This window comes from Chinchilla lanigera, unplaced genomic scaffold (genome assembly GCF_000276665.1).
Source record: "Chinchilla lanigera isolate Chin_1 unplaced genomic scaffold, ChiLan1.0 scaffold00016, whole genome shotgun sequence".
In the NCBI taxonomy this organism is placed as follows: Eukaryota; Metazoa; Chordata; class Mammalia; order Rodentia; family Chinchillidae; genus Chinchilla; species Chinchilla lanigera.
The window spans coordinates 43,104-57,526 of NW_004955417.1; the positions used below are offsets into that span (position 1 = coordinate 43,104).

A 14,423-nucleotide genomic window follows, 5' to 3' on the forward strand; every position below is an offset into this window, starting at 1 on the left:
GTTAATTTCCTACCACTTTGTAACTCTGTGTTGTTTGTATTGTTCTTTTGCTATTTTGTAAAAGGTTGTCTGTTAATGTTTTCCTCCTTTTATTTACAAAAAAAAAAAAAAAAATATTGCATGTCTCTTGAGTTCCCAAAGAGGCAGTTTTTCAAGTTACAATTGCCTCTAGAGCCAGTGTTTTCAGTCCTAAGGAACAACTGCTTTGCCCAGGTGGTTGGAAGGGGGAAAGGATGAGACAGATTCCAGCTTCCACTACACACTGCACCCCAACAAAAACTAACACTTGAGATGGCATCCAGGACATCATGGTTCCCTTCTTCCCTAATGGTAAGTTCTCTCTTGTAGGCCTTCAATATCCTTTCCTGCCACCTAACTTCCACCAATGAGAGAGGTTCTAATTATGCAAAACCTCAAAATGGAATAGAGTTGAAATCCAATGCCTTGATAGTTGCCCTAGTACCATACACAAGTTGGGTACTAGTTGAACTAGTTGCCCTAGTTCCCATACACAAAGGAATTCTGGGGAAGGATGGCCATTGGCAAGCCAGGAGTTGATCTGATCAGTCATCCTTCACCATGAACAACAGGTACGCAAATGCCTTGTGTCTGCATAATAAAGAGGGCGTTCACTCAGATTCCTCCCCCAGAAATTGTGGGCATCTTGCCAGCTCTACATAAATTTCTAGGGTTCAGTTCTCAATTTGCATTTAGGCAATTCCTTTCACTAAAAGAATTTCATGTTCCCCATGCCAAGACTTTCTTAGTTAACAGTTAATTCTTCAGAGAACTTTGATCTGAAGTGATCAAACTTATACAGCATGCAACTGCCTAGGGGTGGAGTCTCCATATTGTCTAAGACGATCTCATGTTTTGATACAACATAAGTTGGAGTTGCAAACATTCTTCAAGACTTTCTAACATGCATGCTAACAGCTTTTCTGTTTATGAGGATATCTCTTATAGAACTGTTATCCTTGGAACAGTATATCATAAAATCATCCTCTAAAGGGCTGGGAAGAAAGTTAAACTAGTTTAACACTTCCTTTATGCCTCTCATTCTTAAAAACAACAAAACCTGAGTAACCATTCAAAATTTCAGGTAAGTTTTTATGCAAACATCTGTCTTACATGAAACATGTATAAGAGAAAAACAATATATAAAATTTTAGTCATACACTTTCAGCTGCTTTATAAGGTATTTTTTAAAATTCAAATAAGCAGAATAACTGTAATTATAGTTTACCATGTAGTAGGCATTGTTCCAAGTATCTTGCTCATATTAACTTATTTAATCATCCCAATACCATAAGGTAGGTACTATTATTACTCCTATTCCTACATGAATTTAAGCATGGAAGCACTAAGAAACATAACAAATGGAACCTGGTAAATTGACAGAGCTGGAATTGTACACCTAGGCATAGTCCAGCTCTGCAACATATGATCCTGACCTTTACTGGTAAATTAATTCTGGTAAATTAATTCATAATTCTGCTATGTCAACTCTGTTCTATGCTGTTTAACTTTGCACTGTGCAAACATTTCCAAGAATTAAAAGAATAATACAATGGTACCTCAGTTCATGAACCTGATTCTCTCCACAATTTTAATCACAAACAAAACTGAAGGAGAGCCAAAATACACTTCCCCATATGGTCAACATTGAACCTAACCATTGAATTTGATTCAGTTCTTATCCCACTCAGATTTTGGTTACTACCCTCACAAGCTCAGATTTTGGTTGCTGCCTTAATTAGAAAGCAACAGCAGTATGTACTCTCATCATTTTGAATTTTCTTCACTTTAACCCATTGTCCTGCCCATTATGCTATGCCGTATATCATACTATTATGTGCTAGTTTTATGCCAGAATCACACGACAGAATTAAGGAACCTCATAAACCTCAATCAAATCTCTATATTTTATGACTTTGAATACTGACATGTAAATAAGTATCACAAGGTTAATGATAAAGCACAAATAGCAAACCATGGCTTCTGTTCCTAAAATATGTTCATTAAAATGAGTTAAATTTGTGCAAATTCACTTCTATATTAAATTTCTAAAGAGAGATTTCTGTTTCAAGAAGTAAGACATTTCATGAATGTAATTATTATTTTACAAATTGGGGTAATCATTCACTGTTTTGCCACCAGGTCTATTATAAATCTTGGTACTTTGGTGACATAAGAAAAAAGCTGGCAAAATGAGCAAAAATCCTCTAGTTAATTCTATGGGCAAAATAGTGAGTAACAGTGATTTTTTTTTTAAGTTACAAGTTTAAACTGCATATGTAGTTAACAGGTTAATATTTACAGCTGGCAGTAGACATATCCAGGGTTAAAGTTTAAACTGATAAAAACAAAAGTAGCTAACACTGTATACTCATTGTGGCAAACTTTCTTCTAAGCAGGTTACATGTTTGGTCTCATTTAATTCTCAGGACAATCAGATGGAGATGACACCTTTATCTCCATTTTTTTGGTTGAGTAGCAATAGGGCTAGGAAATAGGGAAAGTAGGATCCTTAAGAGTGATATTTCCTCTTCTTGATGCTCATAGTTTGTAGAAAAATATAGATCGTCAATACTAAAAATTTCCATTGAAAATTTGAGTGATTTTTTTTGATGAGGTTGGGGATTGAACCCAGGATCTCAAGCATGCTAGGCAAGTGCCATACCACTGTTACACACCCGAGTGATTCTTTTTTAAAACCATAATTTTCCGTGCTGTAACATTTTATTTGAATAACTACAGAAAAAATGTGCTAGACATTTCAAGGATTATCAAAACTAATAAACAGAATTCTTATTCTCAAACATTTACACCAAAAAGAAGGAAAACATAAGAGAAATAAAACATAAGAGAAATAGCTGTAAAACAAACCAGGTTGGTTTGCACAAACAAAGGCATATTTATAAGCTACTAATTCATTCTGTTTAATTATACCAAGGACTTGTGTGTGAAGAAGTGAGAGAGGAGAACAAACTGGAAAGCTAGAATAAGGTCAGAGAGCAGAGTATGGTCAGTGCTTTAATAAGGAATGTAGACTTTATTTACCAGTAAAAAATTTTTATTTACCAGTAAAAAATTTACCTCCTTGCCAGAAAATTGCATGACCAAAGTTAGAATTTTAGAAGATTCACCTGACAGTTATTGGAAAGGAGACAAACAGGTCAAAAGCCAGTTGGGAGTAGGTGTAGGGAAGAAGCAATGTGATGTGGAAAAAAAGTAGCAATTGGGGATAGAGAGGAATCTGATTTAAAAAAAGATGGGGAAATTATAGTACCTAGGTTGAGTATAAAAATAAGGCAGAGGATTGTAAGTTTAAGTCCCACCTGAACAACTTAGCAAAATTCCGTCTCAAAAAATATTTACAAATACTCACACACACACACACATGACCTGGGTTGGATCCCCAGCACCAGAAAGAGAAAAGAAAGAAGGGAAAAGGAGAGAGAATTGATGACTCTGTATCTTGGAGTAAATGGTAATGGCTTTAGCGGGAGGTATGGAAGACAGGAGTATATGAAGCTATGAAAGAAGAGATGCTCCTTATAGTTTAAGTTATGTTGAGTCTAATAAGCCCATGACAATCCCAAATAGGAATGGAATTTTCATATTCATTTACTGATTGAGATTTTACTGAATGTCTACTACATGGACATCCTTTCCTTAAACACATAGGATATGTCAATTTCACTACAAGAAGAGTTTTCTATGGTGGGTTTTCTCATTTAAGAGAACATGATGAATATTATTCTATAAAACATTCCCAAACTAGCACAGTGGAAAGTTGTCACCTTTTTCTAAACTTCTGTGTATTTTACTGTCTTAACACTCATCAAGTGCTTAGCCTGTAGATTATATATACACTTTCCACAGCCCCCCATGTTAAATTTTTACCAGATTATTAGTGGCTTGAGAGCAGGTATTATTTTACATAATGTTTAAACTTCTCATGATACCTCACTCAGAATAAGAATTGAGTCATGCTTTAACTTTGTTATTTTCCGGTACTGGGAATCGAACTCATGACCTTGCACTTGCCAGGCAGGCGCTGTGCCCCTGAGCTAAATCCCGGCCCCCATGCTTTAACTTTTGATGAAGAAAAATTTTTTAAAAGACAGGTCTTTTGTTAGCGGACCAGAAGAATCAGTAACAATTCACATAAGGAACGCATAGCTACTATAAAAGGAGGCACAGAAGCTAGGTCTGTGGACCAGAAGAATCAGTAACAATTGGACCAGAAGAATCAGTAACAATTCACATAAGGAACACATGGCTACTATAAAAGGAGGCACAGAAGCTAGGTCTGCAATGGACTATGAAAAAGAGAGCTGAATAATGGCCAGGGCTAAGAAACTATTTAAAATCCCACTTTCAATAGCAACAGTTTTACAAACAGGTAGAGGCAGCATACAAACTTTAGCAAAGGAATACCCAAACAACAAACCCAAAGCAGGAACTAAGAGACCCAAAAGAAGCACCTCCAGGTTAGCGAACTTTAGAAACATTGATCCCATTCTGAAGGTCAAATAAATGCCAGTAAACATTAAAACAAAACTAAGAGGTCTAATTATTCTAACAAGTTTGCTTTTCCAGGTATTCTATGTTTGATGATTATTCCAACTGATACTGGTATAAGTATGAAAAGGAGTGTTGACATAATTCTACTAACAGGAATATGAAATATAGCTGATAACCCTAACATCCTACTGTATACATATAAATTGACAGGCACCATTATCAGGGCCAATAATGTTGATGTGCAAGTCATCAAAATGGACAAAGTGACATCTCCTAGAAGCAGAGTGAAGAGATAACCCCCACCCCCTCCGGGGTATGTGCAAGTCATGACAAATCCAAATGCTTGTGCTTTGGGCAATGCCAAAATCTGACACAAAAGGAAACCACAAAATGGCATCAGAAAAAACTGTGTAACTGCCCCAAGAAGTATTGGCAGAAGTCTCTTCCATACCATTTGAAGAGCCTGGAATTCAATCTTGCAACCAAAGGCACATTTATTTAACAGTATCATTGATAAAATAAGCATTAGGATTCTCCTATCCACATGCATTGATGCCTGGAAAAGACTGTCTTTTTTTGGTTTACTCACTTTGACTTTAACATTCTTTATTTCTTCAATGAGTTTTTCTTGCCTACCTTCAGGAACCCAGAGTTGAATGGTCAAATTTGTCTCTCCTTCTTGATCTGTCACTAGGTTGATCGTAAAGTTGGTAACATCTGATGAGGTTTTGGTCACATTCACCGCCTGCAGAATTTTAGGATCTTCTGTTTGCACAAAGAGGTGGCTGAAGTTAGCTTGTTTATCTTTGTAACTTGACCTGACAATGATGGCTTCTTCAGTCTTTGTGAAAAATAGTATTTTAGTCTTCTCTATATTCAGAAAACTAAGAAATGATTTCCTTGCTTCTCCCAGAGTCATAAACAACAGAAGTAGGATCATGAAAAGTTTTCTAATCATTTTAAAAGCTCAAACAAATCCTATAAGCCAAACCATTTTTTAAAAACGAGAGAACATTCTTCACACAGGCATTCAGTACAGGTTTTAGATTAACAGTTGCTCTTGTTAGACCAAAGTCCAGTAGGAGGCACTGCTGTACTTTTGGAACTAATATACGGCCACCTATTGAGTGGCACAACTTGTTTAACATGTAGGTAATAAAACTCAAAAGCCAAGGCATTTAATAGGTTTCATTTATCACAAACAGAAACCTAATTTATTTCCTCCTTACTTCCTCATTTCCGCTAATGGAAAAACAGCATTAAGAAAACTGTACAGCCCATATGCTTGGCTTCTGATAGTTCTATAATTTCAGTGATTGGCAGGCAAACATAAACCTGTTGTTGGTGTCTTTAAGAAGGAACGTAATTTTCTGGATGGTTACCAGATAACTTAAGAACATGGAGAGAGTAGGTAGCTTTATACTATGGTGAAAGGTATAGCCTGGCTCAGAGGTTGCTGCCACTGGACCTGGAACCCGACATAGTAGGGGGATGGAAAGACACTGACATTAATTTTGATGTCTTAGTTCTTCTTTGTAATACTACTTCCTCTTCACAGGGGCACGGACATTCACCTGACCAACTTAGGCCATATACTCTTCCTGTTCAGCCTCAGTTGCCAGGGATAAAGAACATCAGGAGTTTTGGACTTCAATTTAGACTCAAAATTGTGTATTTCCCACACAGGGGAGGCAGTTCTGATGCTAAACTGCAAAAAATAAGATAAAAACTTTTAACACCATAGCTTTTAGGCCTGCAATCCAGTAGTCTCTTAACACATGACCATTTCCGAAGATCCTTTAATGTACTAATGATGCAACCTGTTCAGTGTAATGAGGGTGGCTTTTGTGCCTCAAAAATTATCGAAGAAATTTTTATCAGAAATTTTTTATGTAGATTCATCTTTCAAACACAGTACTTTGAATATCATGATTTTTATTTCCATGTGATACACTAAGGAAACATTTGTACCAAGGGTGAAACCAGGGAACGCAACTGTTTCAGTGATATTTCAGTTAGAGTTCCTGTAAACTTCCTTAGTTTAAAATGACAAATTTAAAACATAAAACAAGGCTATTGTTACAGTTATGTGACCAAATATATTTTTTGAGTCAAATTCTCACTATGTTGCCCAGGCTGATCTCTAATTGAAGTCCTCCTGCCTCAGCCTCCTGAGCACTGGGATTATAAGCATGCACCACCTTGCTTAGTATGTGATCAAGTTTCTTAATTCACAAATTGGATCCAAGACAATAAGTATATAGCTCCCACTCTTTAACCTCGGATGCCTGAATCTTTTTCCTTTTTCGGGTTCTCCTAAGTCATTTCCTTATCTGAAAACTGCAGGAAGAAAACCTGGTAAATCTAGGAAAAAAAAAAAAATCTGCCAATCTATCATTCACATGCACTTTCTGTGTGGTTATTTAAATCGAAATTTATTTGTATCAGTGTTGTTTCAACTGTTTATCTACATTTAACCCCTACCCCACTTTGTGGGTTTCTACTTACAATTGTAGCTGTTTGCAAGCAACAAGAAAGACTAGGGTGAAATGGGGACAGTGAAACCCTAAAATTTCATTAGTCATATGCAATAGGAAGCCAAAAAGAAAACCAGAGAACACTGTCTGATTTCAGTGTACTTTAAAGAGATGGAGGGACTGAGATTTTTTCTCCCACACCTTGCTGTCTTCGGGAGACTGTGCTGAAGCCATGAGGCTTTGTACTGAGAATGCTAGGCCTTGTATACCCTCCAACCTCTGGGACATCACACCCTCTCTGCAGGATGCCCACGGACAGGTGTCCTTTCCTCCATGCAGTTCTTTCCCTTTGCTGTTTCATCATTAACAGGAACTCTTTTTTATTCTGCATAGGTTTAAATCAATCCCTGCTGGGCTTACTCTTTGACTAAACAGTTACTGTTTTCCCTGCATATTTTAGTTTAGTTATGAAATATGTACATGTAACTGTGATAGACACTAAGGTATTGGTTTGTATTAAAATGTTCTTGTATCTAAGTTTATATTTAAAGATTATAACTGCTTGTGTTTTTACAGTTTTTGGTAAAAGAGCTATTGAAACATAGCTATACTCTTCATCACTTTTTTGCAACTTGTTTTGTATTACAGCTATAAATACATATACATGTCTTCGTTGTATCTATCATCACAATTAAAAAACAATCCTTACAATTAGTAGGTATTCAAACAATTATGTTAATGGGTGAATGTATAAGTATCCTGATAAAACCTGAAGTCATTACCATTCTTCACATGAGAATATGAATAAGAAACAGACCAAATGAACCTCTGAGTTTATTCCTGTAAGTAAACCCTAAGTCACTGTACATGTCAATTACAATGAGAACAAGGGACAATGAACAAATAGAAAGAATTTTTATCTTCCTATATAGTGCTTTATTGGGTACAGACAGAAACCACTAGTCAGGAGCATTTATTTCAGTTTATTGGTAAAACGTTGTTGCTTTTGACATATAATTTGCTTTAATATAGAGAGACTGTAATGAAGATGAACTATCCCATCTTTCTTCTCATTTGTAACACATTCATACAAACAAAAGATGAGTCCAACTTGAGGAGGTTCTTTATCAGAAATTTGTCCCAATGCAGTTAGGTGATACCAAGAAAATTATGTTCCCATCCTAGGCCTGAGAGTCTTCATTCAAAAACTTAGAAAATTGAATGATATGTTCTCTTAGTTTCAATAATTCATTTAAACATCAATTTATATATACATCATGGTGTAGGTAGATAGTAAGGTTATACTTTAGACCCTATAATACTAGGCTTGACGATGTGACTCTTTTGAAATTCAATGGAAACATCTGCTATTTTCTCCCTCTGCCAAAAGAATGGGAAGTACTGTCTCGGCTACTTTTCTCTCATTGCTGGGACAAAATACCTGATGCCCAAAATTAAGGAAGGAAAGGTTTATTTCGCTTACAGTTTGTGGAGGTTTCAGTCTGTACTTGGCAGATTATAAGGCAGAGTGGCACATGGCAGAGGGCTACAGCTCATGGTGTCCGAACACAGCAAAAGCAACAAAACACAAAAGCCAGGAATGGCCTCAAGCACTCTTTTCCTCTCCCTTACCTATGCAAACTATCCACCCCAGGGTGGGTATAGCTCTCACACCTCAATCAACTCTAAAAGCCTGCCCCATGGCCGCATGAGGCTTTAGGGGGACACACAGACAAACCATAACAAGTACTTAACAGGGGGTTGTTTTGCAGCTTAGAGCCTGAGGGGAAAATGACATGGATCACTGCCATAGCCAAGCAATAGGTGACATTAACCAAATGTATGTATATGTATATATCAGTATATCTATACTGATATTTCCAAAGTATAAACTAATAAAAAAGCTAAGTAAATATAAGAATTTGCTAACAATTACTAATATAAAGTTTAAAACACAAAAAATCAAAGTTAATAGAAAACTGATAATGTAAACTATGACACAATGGAAATACATTAAAAAGCAACTTTGAAAAAATAAATAGTATCTGTGGTGAAAGAAACTGACTAAACAGGTACATAGTATTTTCCTTGTGATTTCTGCCTTAGCCTTTGACTATTCTAAGTAAGAATCAACATTTTTTAAAGACTGTTCATTATCATTTAGATATTCCAAAATAATACTTCCACCATTATATAAAGGACAATCCTCCTTAGCAAGCCAGGTTTCCAAAGTATGATCCAAGGGTAAGGCTTCTCCTGAAGATATATGACACAACCTTAACTTCTGTTGAGAGAGAAATAAAACCACATTATAATAAGCAAACATTTTGCTTGAACAGAATATCCAGAAACTTCCAGGGAAAACTTTTATGACTAGATATTACCTTAGCTGCTAATCTGTTATTGTCATTTTTAAGACTGGCAAGTGAAGCTGCAAAGTCTATGGCCTTTCCAATGCTCCATCGGTGGCAAAAGAACATAGGTTTGCTCTTGTCTTTGCTCCCCTTAGGTAAGAAAACTTGAAAGTAAATTCTTTCTGCCTGTAAAAACAAAAGGTTAAAATACAGATTGTATAAGAAGTAAAACCTCTGTTTTTGTCTGATGATCTCCCTTTTCTTCTGGTCAGAGAAGGATTACCATTTGCTGATGTAAGTTTCAATGGGAAGACCAATCATAGTATATCGGTATCCACCTAAATGCACAGGAAGAAGACCCAAGACCCTGGTGAGAGTAAACTGTTTAAAGATAGGTACATATGTGACTTAACCTGGGCAAAACAAGGTCTTTTCCTAAGATTTTAAGTTCAAAGACTGGAGGGAGCTCTCTTTTTTTTTTCTGAGTTTGTTTAACAGGGTCTCCTTATGTAGGCCGTGTTGGCCTCAAACTTGTGACACTCTGGCCTCAACTTCCTGAGTGGTGGGATTATAGATGACACCACCACACCTGGCTTTTTCTGAGTTTTTAAAGTCCTGTTGACTTACATGTGAAGTTGTCTGTCATTAACACTTATACCCCTTAGCCACTGCTGAGTGTGGAAAAAGTAGCCTCAGGTTGGAAAAAAATGAGTTCAACATACAAAGCGAGAAGTTAAGAAAATGGATGGATACTTTTAGCATGATTTGAGCCCCTAAATTGGGTCATCACCCCATTCCTTTGTATTTATTGTTTTGACACACGGTCTCCCTAAATTACCAAGGTTGGCCTCAAACTTAGAATTCTTGCCAGTTTCCTGAGTATCTGGAATTCCAGATCTATACCACTGTGTCCAGCTAGCAAATTTATTTTAATTGTACTACTTGGAATCAAGTTTCTGTTACTTGCAAGTGAAGGATTATTGATACATATAACATTTCTTTCTGTGTGAATAACTTTACTACACTACATATTGAAAGATAGCAAAATTAATAAGGGAAATATAAAATGTTCATACTCCCATCATCCCAGTTGGACTTGGGAGGCTGGGGCAAGAGGATTGAGAGTTTGAGGCCAAACTGGCCAAACTAGCAAAACAAAGTAAATGTTAGAAAGAAATAATGGAAAGAAAAGCTTTTTTACTGACTCATAAAAACTGCTTTAAAAACTGCTGGGTAAGCCACACTACTGTGAAGGAGAATTCACCTTTCTCATATATTTCTTAGCGCTGAAACAATGAGATCTTAAGATTTACTTTTTATTCTTCTTGTGATTGGGTCATGCTTTCTGTTTTAGTTTGTACTTCTCTCATTATTTGTACAGTTAAACATGTCATTACAGTGAAGAGATGTTTGTATTTTTTTCTACCAGTAACCTGTGATGTGTTTGGTGAAAGTTTTCTTATTGATTTATTGGCATAGTTACTACATTTTGTGTGGTTATCTTTAGTAATCTGTGCTAAGCATGTCTTCTCACTCTGACCTCTTTCTTTCTACTCATTCATTTTTGTTGAGTATAAGTTACATGCAATAAAATGTGCTCACTCAAAAAAAAAAGTGCTGGCTTTAAAAATCAATTTCTGAAACAATAAAAATTTTGATATAACTTAGGCATCTCTAAATTTTTAAGGAAAGATCACAATTATTTTAAGAAAAAACAGATTCAAAAATTCCCACCTTACTCTCCCAGCGCCCACACGCCCTGCACCCAGTGAGTGAGTGCTCCGGGAGCTACTGGTCCTCCACTTTGAGTCCATGCTTTGCTCACACCACCACGGTTCTCAGCTGAAACTCGCGGAGAGAGCCAGGTATTTCCCATCTACTTCCTGAGGGCAGAGTGGGCGACCCAGGACCCCGCCGCTATTACAAACTGAGTCTCTGCACTCCCTGCACCCGGGGCAGGGAGGAGGTCCTCACTCACAAGCCCCAGTGACTTCTCTGACGGGGGAGGGGTGTGTAGGCTCTCCCAGCGCCTGCACGCCCTGCGCCGAGTAAGCGAGTGCTCCGGGTGCTGCTGGTCCCACGGTTTGAGTACCTGCTTTGCTCACACCGCCACAGTTCCCAGCTGAAACTCGCGGAGAGAGCCAGGTATTTCCCATCTACTTCCTGAGGGCAGAGCAGGGGACCCAGGACCCCGCTGCTATTACAGACTGAGTCTCTGCCCTCCCTGCACTTGCAGCAGAGAGAAGGTCCTCCCTCAGAAGCCCCAGGGACATTTCTGGCTGGGGGCGGGGCGTGTAGCCTCTCCCAGCGCCCACACGCACTGTGCTCAGTGAGCGAGTGCTCCAGGAGCTGCTGGTCCCGTGGTTCGAGTCCCTGCTTTACTTTTGCCCAGACCCTAGTGGGTTGAAGGAATGGGCAGTCTGACTGCTACCCATCCAGCCTGCATCTGTTTCCTGTATGTGTCCTGAACTGACTGGAGACACAGAATCAGGTGGTTCACAAACTGTCGACCTGCAGTTTGTATCTGGATTTTGCCTATACCCTGAAATGCTTGGGGACATAGGTCCACAGAAACAGGATTGTCACACCAGTGCAACTGGAGTCTGGGCCGTGCACGTGCCCTGAACTACAAGAGGACACTGGATCAGATGGTTGGCTATCAGCTGACACCAATGCCCATGTCTGAGAACGGGGATACCTAGATACAAATCAAACACTGCCAGAAAACCCGAGACTAAGTAGTGCTTCTCAGAGATCACTCAGGGGCAAACCTGATCAACAGGAAAACTAGGGACGTTAGTGGCCTTTTCTGTGTAGCTACTGAAGAGGGAAACTGAGCTTTCTGCATCTGGTAGCAAACATGACGAAATGAAGGAGTAAAACACAATCCCACAACTCCACCACACTCAGAACAAGTCCAGGAGACATTGACACAGGAGAACTTGGTAAACACATGCCTGAAATAGCTGAAATGATTGCAATGGAAGTAAAAAAACAATTCCATAAGGCCATAGAAGAGATGAGATCAGAAATAATCTCTCAGGCAAAAAGTGAAATGACAATAATAATGAAGGAAAAGGTCCACTAAAAAGTCTGAAGAAGAAATATATAAGAAAATAGAAGAACAAAGGAAACCGTCAGAAGCGTTAAATGAAAAGTATAGAAAGGACTTAGAACACATGAACCAGATTCAAAGAGACTTCCAGGAAAACAAAGCTTCCACTGAAAGCTGCCAAAACCGCTTGAATGAAGCTGAAAATATAATCTCACACTTTGAAGACACTATGGTAGCTAGTGACCGAGAAAGAAAGGATCTCGTAAAATCAACAAGGATCCAGGAAAAGTCAATTCAACAGATGCAAGATGAGGCAAAGAGGAATAATGTACGACTTATAGTAGTCATTGAAACAGCAGGAAGCAACACAACTGACATAAAAAGATTATTTGCAGAAATAATAGCAGAAAATTTCACAAGTATGGAAACAGAACCTGATATATAGGTAAATGACCCATATAAAACTCCAACCAACCACAACCAAAATAAAACTAAACCCAGACATATAATAGTCAAGTTCCCAGATCTCCAGCAAAAGAACAGAACATTAAAAGCAGCTAGAGAAAAGAAAGAGCTTACCTATAAAGGAAAGCCCATCAGAATCACAGCAGACTTCTCAGCACAAACCATCCAATCGAGAATGGCTTGGAGCGAAGTATTACAGGTCCTCAGAAAAAACAGCTTCCAACCAAGACTGATGTACCCTGACAAACTATCTCTCAAATTCAATGGAGAAATAAAATATTTTACAACGAAGGACAATTGAAGAACTTCATGAGCGCCAAGCCAGCATTACAAAGAGTACTAAAAGATATTCTAGACAGAGAAAAATCTGACCACAATTTCAAGAACAAGAGAAGAAATGAAACGGCAAGAAGAGCAAGCAAGTAAACAGGTAGAAAAAGTGGGACACCTCTGCAAGTAAATAACTTGACAATGATAAATCAATACATATCAGTGATAACTATAAATATAAATGGCCACATACTCCAGTCAAAAGAAACAGACCGGCAGAGTGGATTAAAAAACAAAATCCAACGATATGCTGTATACAGGAAACACATTTTACTCAAAAGGGAATCCACAGATGAAAAGACACAGGATGGAAAACAATCCTCCATGCAACAGGAACCCAGAAAAAAGCAGAGGTAGCTATTCTGTTCCCAGACAATCTAAACTTCAAACCGACAAAAATCAAAAGAGATAAAGGTCACTACATACTAGTCAGGGGAAAACTGCAAGAGGATGAGACAACAATCATGAACATCTATGCACCAAATATCAGAGCTCCAAATTATATAAGACAAATCTTAACAGGCATGAAAACCCATATAATTAATAACAGTATTGTAACAGGGGACCTCAACACCCCATTGACACAAAGAGATAGGTCAAGTGGACAAAAAATCAGCAAGGAAATAACAGATCTGAACCAAAGCTGTTAACAAATGGACTTGGTATATGTATACAGAGTGTTTCACCCTACATCAGAGTACACATTTTTCTTAGCTGCACATGGGTCTTTCTCTAAAATAGACTGCATCTTAGCCCATAGAGCATACCTTCCAAAATGCAAAAGAACTGAAATTATCCCATGCATATTATCTGACCAAAGGGAAGTGAAATTGGAAATTAATGACAAAAGGAACTCCAAAACCTCCATAAACACTTGGAAATTAAACAACCTCCTGGACAACCAATGGGTCACAGAAGAAATTAAAGAGGAAATTAAAAAATACCTACAAACAAATGAAAAAGAAAATACAACTTACCAGAATCTATGGGATGCAATGAAAGTAGTCCTCAGAGGGAAATTTATAGCAGTGAATTCACACATGAGGAAAACAGAAAGAGAACAAATAAGAACCTTAATGCTACATCTCAAACTTTTAGAAAAAGAAGAACAAGGCCCAAAGCCCAAAGAAGGGAGGAGAGTATAAAGATTAGGGCAGAAATTAATGCAATTGAGACAAAGAAAACCCTCCAAAAAATAAATGAATCAAA

General features: G+C 37.7%; 2 protein-coding genes across 4 annotated transcripts in view; both read right to left on the bottom strand.

The window, feature by feature from the left end:
- The window catches only part of Slc10a5 (solute carrier family 10, member 5), an 8,403-nt gene extending 2,848 nt beyond the window's left edge, over nucleotides 1-5,555 (bottom strand). Inside the window, exon 1 of the mRNA XM_005381715.1 lies at nucleotides 5,170-5,555. Within this exon, the coding sequence (XP_005381772.1) occupies nucleotides 5,170-5,491 (322 nt within the window). The 5' untranslated portion in view covers nucleotides 5,492-5,555. The remainder of the gene's footprint in view (nucleotides 1-5,169) is intronic.
- A 3,062-nt stretch (nucleotides 5,556-8,617) lies between these two features.
- The window catches only part of Zfand1 (zinc finger, AN1-type domain 1), a 36,768-nt gene continuing 30,962 nt past the window's right edge, over nucleotides 8,618-14,423 (bottom strand). For all 3 annotated transcript variants that reach the window (XM_013512817.1, XM_005381719.2, XM_013512815.1), the window contains 2 exons: nucleotides 9,395-9,550; nucleotides 8,618-9,294 (listed from right to left, as the gene is read on the bottom strand). In XM_013512817.1, coding sequence (XP_013368271.1) covers nucleotides 9,124-9,294; nucleotides 9,395-9,550 — 327 coding nt within the window. In that variant the 3' untranslated portion in view covers nucleotides 8,618-9,123. The remainder of the gene's footprint in view (nucleotides 9,295-9,394; nucleotides 9,551-14,423) is intronic.